Consider the following 12,141-nt stretch of genomic DNA (forward strand, 5'->3'; position numbering starts at 1 on the left):
GCAGCAGGGGCTGCACAGCAGGAGCTGCACAGGAGCTGCACAGCTGCAGCAGGGGCCCAGCAGAGCCCTGCAGAGCTGCTGCAGCTGCCCTGGGGGCAGGCTGTGAACAGAAGTGAAGACACCCGAGGGCCTGGGGCTGTTTGTATAAATAAAACAAAACAAAGAGGTTTATTAAATCATTTTTAGACTTGAAAGAAGTCACAATAATTTCAGTGCACTCAACAGTGACAGCAAGTGCCTTCTGTACACCACCAACCCAAACGGATTGAGCCTGGCTGTAGAAAGAAAATCACTGCAGGGGGCAGGGCAGGGGCAGGAGGGTAGGGAAGCAGCAGAAGGGGCAGGGAAGGAGCAGGAGCAGGAGAAGGGACAGGAGAAGGGGCAGGGAAGGAGCAGAAGGGACAAGAGCAGGAGAAGGAGCAGGAGAAGGGGCAGGGCAGGAGCAGGAGAAGGGACAGGAGCAGGAGAAGGGGCAAGGAAGGAGCAGGAGAAGGGGCAGGGAAGGAGCAGGAGAAGGGGCAGGGCAGGAGCAGGAGAAGGGGCAGGGCAGGAGCAGGAGAAGGGGCAGGGCAGGAGCAGGAGAAGGGGCAAGGAAGGAGCAGGAGAAGGGGCAGGGAAGGAGCAGGAGAAGGGGCAGGGAAGGAGCAGGAGAAGGGACAGGAGCAGGAGAAGGGGCAGGGAAGGAGCAGGAGAAGGGGCAGGGAAGGAGCAGGGTAAGGGACAGGAGCAGGAGAAGGGACAGGAGCAGAAGGGCCAGGAGAAGGCAGGGAAGGGCCAGGAGAAGGCAGGGAAGGAGCAGGAGAAGGCAGGGAAGGAGCAGGAGAAGAAGGGCAAGAGCAGGGGCAGGGCAGGAGGCAGCCCCAGCAGCAGAGCACTCAGGGCTCCACTGCCTGAGCTTTTTGTGGTTTTTTTTTGCTTTTCCAAGGTACAACTCCAGCAGCTGCCCTAGGCCAGGGCTGACTTCCTCAGCCTGAAGCTGGCAGAGTCCCAACACTCTCCTACATGATTTGAGTATTGTTTAACTATGGCTCTTCCAACCACTGCCGAAAGGAAAACCAAAGCACCCCAGAGAGCAAAGCCAACAAAGAAAGGAGAGCTCCTTCTCCTCCTCTGGCTGAGCTGGGGCAGGGGGCTGGCAGAGGTGGCTGTGGGCAGTGAGAGTTTGCAGAGCTGTGGGGCTGGGGTGGTCTTTTTGCCTTAAAAATAGTGCAGAGTCCAGCAGGGGACAGCAACAACAACAAAGGATAACCAAAGAGCATCCCCAAAGGAGTTGTGGCTCATGGCAAACCCCATCTTCACTTCCCCAAGGGAGCAGCAGGGATCCTCACCAGGCTGTAGAGACTGTAATTTGCTCTATAAAAATACAGGATTTAATTCTATTTACACCTTACAGCTCTCCCTTACCCAGCAAGCTGCGAAAGTAACTGAGGAGGATGAGGATGAGGATGAAGAATCCCTTCCCCTGACCCCCTCCCCCCAGCGCAGCCCAGAGAGCCAGGAGAACGGGCAGGAGGTTGACGGGCACGGGGGCTGGGCTGCCCCCTGCCCAGGGGAGGGAATGGAATGTGGCAAAGTGTGGCTGCGGTGGGCTGGCCAAGCGATCCCAGCTCCGCCCAGCGCAGCTGCGCCCCCGGCGGGGCGGGCGGGGGCCGGGCTCGCTGCGGGCCGGCCGGGCTCGCTGCGGGCCGGCCGGGCTCGCTGCGGGCCGGGCGGGCTCGCTGCCTGCCGGCCGGGCTCGCTGCGGGGCCGGGCTCGCTGCCTGCCGGCCGGGCTCGCTGCGGGGCCGGGCTCGCTGCCTGCCGGCCGGGCTCGCTGCGGGCCGGGCTCACTGCGGGCCGGGCTCGCTGCGGGGCCGGGCTCGCTGCCTGCCGGCCGGGCTCGCTGCGGGGCCGGGCACGCTGCCTGCCGGCCGGGCTCGCTGCGGGGCCGGGCTCGCTGCCTGCCGGCCGGGCTCGCTGCGGGGCCGGGCTCGCTGCGGGGCCGGGCTCGCTGCCTGCCGGCCGGGCTCGCTGCGGGCCGGGCTCGCTGCGGGGCCGGGCACGCTGCCTGCCGGCCGGGCTCACTGCGGGCCGGGCTCGCTGCGGGGCCGGGCACGCTGCCTGCCGGCCGGGCTCGCTGCGGGGCCGGGCGCGCTGCCTGCCGGCCGGGCTCACTGCGGGCCGGGCTCGCTGCGGGGCCGGGCACGCTGCCTGCCGGCCGGGCTCGCCGCGGGCCGGGCACGCTGCCTGCCGGCCGGGCTGCCGCCGGCCCCGCCGCCGGGGGCGCGGAGCGGTCACTTGCTGGGCTGCCGGCAGTGCCTGCTCCCGGACAGGCTCATGGTCCGCGCCCGCTGCCGCAGCACGGGCCGCGGCGGCAGCTCCAGCTCCTCGAACACAGGGCTCTCGATCAGCGCCGCGGCCTCGGGCCTCGCCGTGGGGCTGGGGGACAGCATCTCCTGCACCATGGTGGACTGCAAGGGACAGGGCACACTCACACAGCCTGCAGCCCCCAGGGCAGGGCCCCAGCGCAGGCAGCTGCAGAGAGCAAGGAGGTCTCCCTCAGCCTCCTCTGCTCCACACCAACCCCCCCCAGCTCCCTCAGCTGCTCCTCCCCAGCCCTCTTCTCCAGACCCTTCCCCAGCTCTGGTGCCCTTCTCTGGCCCTGCTCCAGCTCCTCAATGTGCTTCTGGGAGTGAGGAGCCCAAAGCTGAACCCAGCCCTCAAGCTGTGGCCTCCCCAGTGCTGAGCCCAGGGGCACAATCCCTGCCCTGCTGCTGCTGCCCACAGCACTGCTGCTCCAGCCCAGGCTGCTGGAGCCCTTCTTGCCCACCTGGGCACCTTAAGGCTCCTCTCCAGCTGCTGGCACCCAGCACCCCCAGGGCTTTCTCTGCTGGGCAGTTCCCAGCCCCTCTGCCCCAAGCCTGGAGCCTCCATGGGTGGTTGTGACCCAAGTGCAGCACCCAGCCCTTGGCCTTGTTGGCCTTGGCCTCTGGATCCAGGCTGGGCAGATCCCTCTGCAGAGCCTCCCAAGCCTCCAGCAGATCCCCACTGGCACCCAGGGTAGTGCCATCTGCACACTGAGGGAGCTCAATCCCTCACCCAGATCACTGATAGAACATCAGAGACCTGGCCCAGCTCTGAGCCCTGGGGCCAGCACTGGTGACCAACCAGCACTGGAGCTAACTCCATTGCCCAGCCCTGCCTGGGCCTGGCCCCCTGGCCAGTTACACAAAATGCTCCCCAACAGCTTTTGGTTTTCCCCTGCAAAGCAGAGAGCTGCAGTGCTGAGGCAGCTGCTGCAGTGCCCAGTGCCAGACTCACCTCTTGTGCATATTTCTGAGTGAAGAGTGGTGGAAACTTCAGATTCCTAACATCACTCAGGGTCTGTGAAAACCAAAAGGGAGAGCACTATGGTCACCCTTCCAAAATGCCAGCCAGGACTCCCCCAGATCCCTGCAAGCAAAGCAGCCTGATGGCAAAGCTCCTTCTGGAAGGCTTCAGAGGGTAAAATCCACAACCTGCTGCCCCTGGCCCTTTTCAGCAGGCTGTGATTTCTCAGCCAGCAGCACCCAGGCTGCAGCAGGAACCACCCCACCAGGGCTCAGCTCTCTGCACTCTTGCACCACCCAGACACACAAATTCCACACAGTCACAGAATTCCTGAGGCTGGAACAGACCTCTGAGACCCTCCAGCCCAGCCTGTGACCCAGCCCCACCACACAGCTACAGCCTGCCACCACGTGCCACATCCAATCTGGCCCTCAACACCTCCAGGGGCAGCGATTCCACCACCCCCCTGGGCAGCACATCCCAGTGTCTGATTCCCCCTTCCATCAGGAAGTGCTTCCTGACATCCAACCTAACCCTGCCCTGGCACAGCTTCAGGCCATGCCCTCTTGTCCTGTCACAAGTTGCCTGGGAGCAGAGCCTGACCCCACCTGGCTACAACCTCCCTTCAGGTATCTGTAGAGAGTGATAAGGTCCCCCCTGAGCCTCCTCTCCTCCAGGCTGAACACCCCCAGCTCCCTCAGCCTCTCCTCATCACTTTCCCTCCAGCCCCTTCCCCAGCCTGGTTGCTCTGCTCTGGACCTGCTGCAGCACCTCAAGAGCTTCCTTGCAGTGAGGGCCCAGAGCTGCACAGTGCTGGAGGTGAGGCCTCCCCAGTGCCCAGAACGGGGCAGAATCACAGCCCTGGGCTGCTGGCCACACTGCTCCTGACACAAGCCAAGATGCCCTTGGCCTTCTGTGCCCCCTGGGCACACTGCTGGCTCCTGTGCAGCTGCTGTCCCCCAGCACTGCCAGGTCCCTCCCTGCCAGCTGCTCTCCAGACACTCAGCCACAGTCTGTAGCCTGCATGGGGCTGTTGTGCAGGACCCTGCCCTTGGCCTTGTTGAATCTGCCAGGGCAGGGCACCCAGGGCAGGGCACCCAGAACACATCCAGGTGGGGCTGGAAAGGCTCCAGAGGAGACTCCACAACCTCTCTGGGCAGCCTGCTCCAGACTCTGCCACCCTCACCAAGTTTCCCCTCCTGTTCCCCTGGCACCTCCTCTGCTCCAGCTTGCCCCCAGTGCCCCTTGTGCTGCCCTTGGCCATCCCTGAGCAGAGCCTGGCTCTAGCCCTGCACATCTTTATCCCAGCACTGAGGGCAGCCCTCAGGCTGCTCTGCTCCCAGCTCCAAGCCCCAGCTCCCTCAGCTGTGCTCACAGGGAGATGTTCCACCGCCTGCAGCAGCTCTGTGCCTCTGGGCTGGACTCTCTCAAGCAGTTCCCTGAGCTCCTTCCTGAACTGAGGGGCCCAGAACTGGACACAAGATTCCAGCTGTGGCCTCAGCAGGGCAGAGCAGAGAGGCAGGAGAACCTCTCTGACCTGCTGACCACAGCCCTTCTAACCCACCCCAGGGTGCCCTTGGCCTCCTTGGCCCCAAGGGCACATCGCTGGCTCAGGGGCATCCTTCTGCCCACCAGGACTTTGTTCTCCTCTGCCAGCTCACTCAGCTTTTAAGTGATCTGCTCCCAAGCACCTGATGTGGCAATAAAATGCCCTGCCACAGCCCCCCTGCTGCCAGCCTCAGGCAGAAGCAGCTCTCACTCTCCTCTGGAGATCTTCCCAGCTCACTGTCACTCATTGTGCACCCATCTGCTGGGCTGCCTCACCAGGCAGAGGTTTTGCTTCAGCAAGCAGTGATACTGCTTGGCTGATGCCAGGGTTCAGTGGAACAATGTGGAAGCAGCCACTGGAGTAGCTGCACTCCAGCCACGGGCAGAGAAGGGCTGGGAGGTTCTTGTGGTGCTACCAACAAGAGTAAAAGGGCAGTGACAGCCCTGGGGACTGGGCAGGCTCTTCACCCTCTTGTCTTCACAGATCCATGGAATGGGTTGGGTTGGAAAGGACCTTCAGGACCATCCAGCTCCAACCCCCTGCCATGGGCAGGGACACCTCTCACCAGCACAGGCTGCTCAGGGCCTCATCCTCATGAAGTGCATCAGAGTTGAGGCAGCTTCAGGCTCACTCTGATCACTTTGCTGCTAGACTCAGGACAGAAACTGGAAGGGCAAAGCTGCAGGAGATCCTGAGAAGCCAGGACAGAATGATAGAAGGGTTTGGGCTGGAACAGCTCTCTGAGCTCACCCAGTCCAACATCAACCCAGCCCCACCATGGCCACCAAACCATGGCCCCAGCTGCCCTGGCCACAGGGTTCTGGAACCCCTCCAGGGATGGGGACTCCACCACCTCCCTGGGCAGCCTCTGCCAGGCCCTGACCACTCCTGCAGCAAAGAAACTTTCCCTCACTCCAACCTCAGCCTCCCCTGGCACAATTCCAGGCCATTCCCCCCCACTTCTCTCACCTGAGACTAGGAAACCCAAAGAGCTCCCTGCTGGGTGCCTGTGCCAGTAAAAGTGATCTTCTTCAGGGAGGCTGCAGCTGGTGTGGGTGGGAGGGGTTGCATCAAGCACTGTCTCTCTTCCAGACCATGCTTTTTTGTCTCATTAATGCCAGAGCACTTGAAGCAAGAGAATGCAGCACCAGCCCAGCTGAGGCTGCCCCCATGGCCTGAGCCAAGCTGCTCCTTGCATCTCTGCTAACAGCACTCCATCCTCACAGGAGAACTGAGCCCCTCCAGGCACAGGTTCAAATGACTCCCTCCTTCCTGCTCACCATAAACAGGAGGAGAAACCTTCCTGGCTGTAGCCCCTGCCCTCTGTGACCTTGTACCTGAGCAGGATGGCTCTCAGGTGCATTGTAACAGCAAGGAAGGGTTGTGGTGCAGCTCCAAAGCCCCCAGGTTCACAGTGGATGCCATGAAGGTCATCAGTGGGGAGATTGTGCTCGAAGCTGTGTGACACTCACAGCTCAAACTGTGAGCCACAGTCCTCACTAAGAGCTCTGGGTGCCAAGCACTGCAGGAGCAGAGCAAGGAAGGAGGAATACAAATTCACAGTGTGGCTCCAGCTCTGGCAGGAGAAGCAAGCTGGCAGTCTCCCAGTCACAAGCTGGATTTGTGGCCTGGATTCTTGGACATCCCAGCTGAGCAGCTGCTCTAACCTGGCTTGAGCACAGAGGAGCTCTGCACAGAAGTTAAGGCCTCAGCCCAAGTGCACAGATCAGGAAGACTGAAATTTCCTTGCAGGGATCCAGGGGGTCTGCCCAAGGCTGATGAAGAAGCTGTGCTCCTAACTGCAAGGCTTTGTTAGACTGGAAGAGGAGCCCTGGGAGGTGTTTCCCCAGGGGAGCAGCTGCTGGAAGCAAAGCATCCAAGTGAGGAGCAGCCAGTGCCATACATACCCTGACCCTCTCCATCTGTGTGCTGAAAGGGTAGAGCAGCTCGAAGAGGATCAGCCCCAGGGAGAAGATGTCCACCTTGTGTGAGTAGGTGTTCCCACAGATCTGCAAGGGCAACATGGGTTAGGTCAGAAAGCTGCTCCCTGGGGGGCACCATGCACACAGCACCCCTGGCACTCAGGCTGTGGAAGTCACCAAGCTGTGTGCACAGCTCAGCACCCCAGGGCTGGCAGAACCTTGGCCAAGGGGGAGCAAGGCCCTCTGTAATCAGCTCCTCTCTGTAGGGCAAAAGGCCTCAACTCAGGTTCAGAGAACCATTTGGGCTGGAGAAGACCACAGGCTCTCAGGATGTCAGGGGTTGGAAGAGACCTCTGGAGATCTGCCAGTCCAAGCCCCTGAAGGAGCAGAGAATCCAGCACAGGGCACACAGGAACACATCCAGACAGGGCTGCAAAGGCTCCACACAAGGAGACTCCACAACCTCTCTGGGCAGCCTGCTCCAGGCCTCTGGGACCCTCACAGTGCAGAAGTTCCTCCTCATGCTGAGCTGGAACCTCCTGTGCTGCACTTTCCATCCATTGCCTCTTGGCCTATCCCAGGGCACAGTGAGCAGAGCCTGGCCCTGTGCCCTCCCTCCTGACCCCCAGCCCTCAGCTATTGATAGCCATTGATCAGATCCCTCTCAGCCTTCTCCTCTGCAGACTGAACAGCCCCAGGGCTCTCAGCCTCTCCTCCCCAGGCAGTGCTGCAGTCCCTTCAGCATCCTCATTGCCCTCCCTTGGACTCTCTCCAGCAGATCCCTGTCCCTCCTGAGCTGGGCAGCCCAGAGCTGGATGCAATATTCCAGGTGAGGTCTCAGCAGGGCACCAGACCTTTAAGATCACTGAGTCCCAACATCCTCTCACTCCCCCAAGGCTGCCAAAGCTTCACTCACTCACAGGTTCACCTCAGCCCTGGTGCTCAGCAGGGTGTCCTTGCTCAGCTGCCCAGCACCTGAGCCTCTGGAATGCATTCAGAGCAGAAGCAATGAAAGTACCCAAGCAGCAATCACAGCCACTCTAATTCATGTCTAAATCTACCTGGATTTAGAGTTATTGGCTGCTAAAGCCAGCTATATTTAGACTGACATCAAAATCTGTCTGTATTTTAGACCTACTGACATCTACATCTGTCTATGGTCAGATTTATTGATATCTACATCTGTCTATGGTCAGATTTATTGATATCTACATCTGTCTATGGTCAGATTTATTGATATCTACATCTGTCTATGGTCAGATTTACTGACATCTAAACCTGCCTGTGTTTGAACTGAGTTTCACCTCAATCTGTATTGAGTTACCTCTATATATGTAGATCAATTTACATCTAGGTCTATGCTCAGATTTATTTACACCTAAATCTACCTCTGTTAAGGTTTATGTGCATATAAATCTATCTGTAGATTAATTTATACCCAAATCTGCCTGAATTTAGATTTATTTATGGCTAGATTTAGATTAATTTACTTCTAACTCTATATTGACATTTATTTATATCTAAATCAGGGTTTATTGACATCTGATCCTATCTATGGCTTAGATTTACACCTAAATCTATCTGCAGTCAGATCAATTTCTCTCTGGGTCTACACTCAGATCAATTTCCCTCTAGGTCAAGACTCAGATCAATTTCTCTCCGGGTCTAGACTCAGATCAATTTCCCTCTAGGTCAAGACTCAGATCAATTTCCCTCTGGGTTTAGACTCAGATCAATTTCCCTCTCAATCTAGACTCAGATCAATTTCCCTCTGGGTCCAGACTCAGATCAATTTCCCTCTGGGTCTACACTCAGATCAATTTTCTTCTGGGTCTACACTCAGATCAATTTTCTTCTGGGTCTACACTCAGATCAATTTCCCTTTGGGTCTAGACTGAGATCAATTTTCTTCTGGGTCTACACTGAGATCAATTTCCCTCTCAATCTAGACTCAGATCAATTTCCCTCAGATCAATTTCCCTCATGGTCTACACTCAGATCGATTTCCCTCTGGGTCTACACTCAGCTTGATTTCCCTCTCAATCTAGATTCAGAACAATTTCCCTCTGGGTCTAGACTCAGATCAATTCCCTCTCAATCTAGACTCAGATCAATTTCCCTTGGAGTCTAGACTCAGATCAATTTTCCTCTGGCTCCAGACTCAGATCCATATCCCCCTGGCTCTAGACTCAGAGCCATTCCCCTTCTGGCTCCAGACTCAGATCCATTCCCCCTGGCTCCAGACTCAGATCCATTTCCCCCTGGCTCCAGACTCAGATCAATTCCCCCTGGCTCCAGACTCAGATCCATATCCCCCTGGCTCTAGACTCAGATCCATTCCCCTTCTGGCTCCAGACTCAGATCAATCCCCCCTGGCTCTAGACTCAGATCCATTTCCCCCTGGCTCCAGACTCAGATCCATTTCCCCCTGGCTCCAGACTCAGATCCATTTCCCCCTGGCTCCAGACTCAGATCCATTCCCCTTCTGGCTCTAGACTCAGATCCATTCCCCTTCTGGCTCTAGACTCAGATCCATTTCCCCGTGGCTCCAGACTCAGATCCATTTCCCCCTGGCTCCAGACTCAGATCCAATTCCCCCTGGCTCCAGACTCAGATCCATTTCCCTCTGGCTCCAGACTCAGATCCATTTCCCCCTGGCTCCAGACTCAGATCCAATTCCCCCTGGCTCCAGACTCAGATCCAATTCCCCCTGGCTCCAGACTCAGATCCATTTCCCTCTGGCTCCAGACTCAGATCCATTTCCCCCTGGCTCCAGACTCAGATCCATTTCCCTCTGGCTCCAGACTCAGATCCATTTCCCCCTGGCTCCAGACTCAGATCCATTTCCCCCTGGCTCCAGACTCAGATCCATTTCCCTCTGGCTCCAGACTCAGATCCATTTCCCCCTGGCTCCAGACTCAGATCCAATTCCCCCTGGCTCCAGACTCAGATCCAATTCCCCCTGGCTCCAGACTCAGATCCATTTCCCTCTGGCTCCAGACTCAGATCCATTTCCCCCTGGCTCCAGACTCAGATCCATTTCCCTCTGGCTCCAGACTCAGATCCATTTCCCCCTGGCTCCAGACTCAGATCAATTCCCCCTGGGTCCACAGATATTCACAACACTAACTCTGGGCCTCGGCTCCCAGCTGTGCTCTGAGGGGCAGAGGCTGTCGGCATCCTGCCCAACAGGCTGCTGCCAGGAGGGCCTGGAGCCCTGTGGGGGGAGCAGGGGGCACAAACCTGTTCTGGGCTCATGTAGAGTTTGGTGCCCACTTGCCCTGTGTGCCTGGCGTAGGCTGGCATGGGGGTGAGCACCGACTCCTCCTCCTCGTCCTGGTCCATGGCAGTCACCAGGCCGAAGTCCCCAACCTTCACTATGTCATCCAGGGTGAAGAAGATGTTGGAAGGCTGAGAGGAAACAACAGGGGGAGAGAAAGGGAGGGGTGAGTGAGGCAGAGGGCTCCTGGGGCCGCTGGGGCCTCGTCCAGCTCCGCTCTGCTGGCAAGGCAAGGAAGCTAGACACAGATAATATATTGACACAGCTATACACTGCTGCAGGCTGGGCAGGGGCTGGCTGCAGAGCAGCCCTGCAGAAAAGGCCTTGGGGGGCTGGGGGAGGAGAAGCTCAGCAGGAGCCAGCAGGGAGCACTTGCAGCCCAGAGAGCCAAGCAGAGCCTGGGCTGCAGCAAGAGAAGTGTGGCCAGCAGGGCCAGGGAGGGGATTCTGCCCCTCTGCTCCACTCTGCTGAGACCACAGCTGCAGCTCTGGGGCCAGCTCTGGAGCCTCTGTGCCAGGAAGGCTCTGGAGGGGCTGGAAGGTGTCCAGAGCAGGGCCACGAGGAGGAGCAGAGGGCTGGAGCTGCTCTGCTGTGAGAACAGACTGAGGGAGTTGGGGTTGTGCAGGCTGGAGAGGAGAAGGCTCCCAGGAGACCTCATTGTGGCCTTCCAGGATCTGCAGGGGGCTCCAAGAAAGCTGGGGAGGGACTTTGGAGGGTGTCAGGGAGGGATAGGACTGGGGGGGATGGAGCAATACTAGAAGTGGGGAGATTGAGATTGGCTGTGAGGAAGAAGTTGTTGCCCATGAGGGTGGTGAGAGCCTGGCACAGGCTGCCCAGGGAGGTGGTGGAAGCCTCCTGCCTGGAGGTGTTTGCAGCCAGGCTGGAGGTGGCTGTGAGCAACCTGCTGTGGTGTGAGGTGTCCCTGCCCGTGGCAGGGGGTTGGGGCTGGCTGAGCCTTGAGCTCCCTTCCACCTCTGACAGTTCTGTGGTTCCAAGGCTCCTGCTGCTGCAGGCTGCCAGAACCAGCTGGGAAGCTGAGGGAAGAGGAATGATTCTGGCATCAAACCCCAGAGTGCTCAGCTCTTCTCACCCAGGGGAGGTGTCCTGGCACTACAGAGGGCTGCAGGAAGCCACCAGCTGCTGGCAAGAGCACAGAGAAGTTCTCCAGCCCTCCCTCCTCACATGGCAAGTCCCCAGCTGCTGCTGCTGGCTCCTGGGGTTTATTCTCACCCCCAAGTGCCACACTCATATGCACCTCAGAACCTCAGCTTGGGCTTCTCTGCCCAGCACATGGGGGTGCTTGGTGCCAGCAGCTGAAGATGAGCCAGCAGTGCCCAGGGGGGCAAGGAGGCCACCAGCAGCCTGGGCTGGAGCAGCAGTGCTGTGGGCAGCAGCAGCAGGGCAGGGATTGTGCCCCTGGGCTCAGCACTGGGGAGGCCACAGCTTGAGGGCTGGGTTCAGCTTTGGGCTCCTCACTCCAAGGACACTGAGAGGTTGGAGCAGGGCCAGAGAAGGTCCCTGAGGAGCAGCTGTGCCCAACACAACCCAGCTGAGCCCGGACAGAAGCCTGAGAGCTCTGCAGCTCCAGGAGGTCTGCCTGAGCTCCCCCTCAGCTTCTTTGCCAGCTACCAATGGCCTCAGCCTTGACCTTCTGACAGGAGACTGACCTGAGAGGTCCCCTCTGGCTGGGACAGAGCTCAGAGGGGTTTACAACAGATTTTCATTCTGGATGATCCCCTCAGCTGGGAAAGCCTTTCAGACCATGGAGTGCAACCACTGCCCAGGCTGGGACTAACTCATGGCCCCCAGCACCACAGCTCTGCCTCTGCAAACCCCCTCCAGGGTGGGCATTCAGCAACCTCCCTGGGCAGCCTGTGCCAGGCTTTGAGAACCCTTCCAGGCTTCTTCTACTCTCCAACCTAAACCTCCCCTGGGGAAACCCAGGTGTGGGAGTTGGACCTGCAGGACCTGAGAGGCCTGTAAGGGATGAGGCAGGTTCCAAAGGAGAGTTGTGTTTGTCAGCCTGAAAGTGTGGGGTGAAAGCCTCCTGCTCTGTGTCTGCAGGAGGCAGCTCTGGGACTG

The 12,141-nt window shown here is 58.9% G+C and overlaps 1 protein-coding gene across 1 annotated transcript in view; it reads right to left on the reverse strand.

Annotated features, from left to right (window-relative positions):
- Positions 1 to 2,272: 2,272 nt before the first annotated feature.
- EIF2AK3 (eukaryotic translation initiation factor 2 alpha kinase 3) overlaps positions 2,273 to 12,141 on the reverse strand; it is a 72,441-nt gene continuing 62,572 nt past the window's right edge. Inside the window, exons 14-17 of the mRNA XM_054172214.1 lie at positions 10,023 to 10,190; positions 6,765 to 6,866; positions 3,300 to 3,362; positions 2,273 to 2,449 (exon numbers count right to left, since the gene is read on the reverse strand). Of these exons, the coding sequence (XP_054028189.1) occupies positions 2,273 to 2,449; positions 3,300 to 3,362; positions 6,765 to 6,866; positions 10,023 to 10,190 (510 nt within the window). The remainder of the gene's footprint in view (positions 2,450 to 3,299; positions 3,363 to 6,764; positions 6,867 to 10,022; positions 10,191 to 12,141) is intronic.

Source organism: Dryobates pubescens, chromosome 23 (assembly GCF_014839835.1).
Source record: "Dryobates pubescens isolate bDryPub1 chromosome 23, bDryPub1.pri, whole genome shotgun sequence".
NCBI lineage: Eukaryota > Metazoa > Chordata > Aves > Piciformes > Picidae > Dryobates > Dryobates pubescens.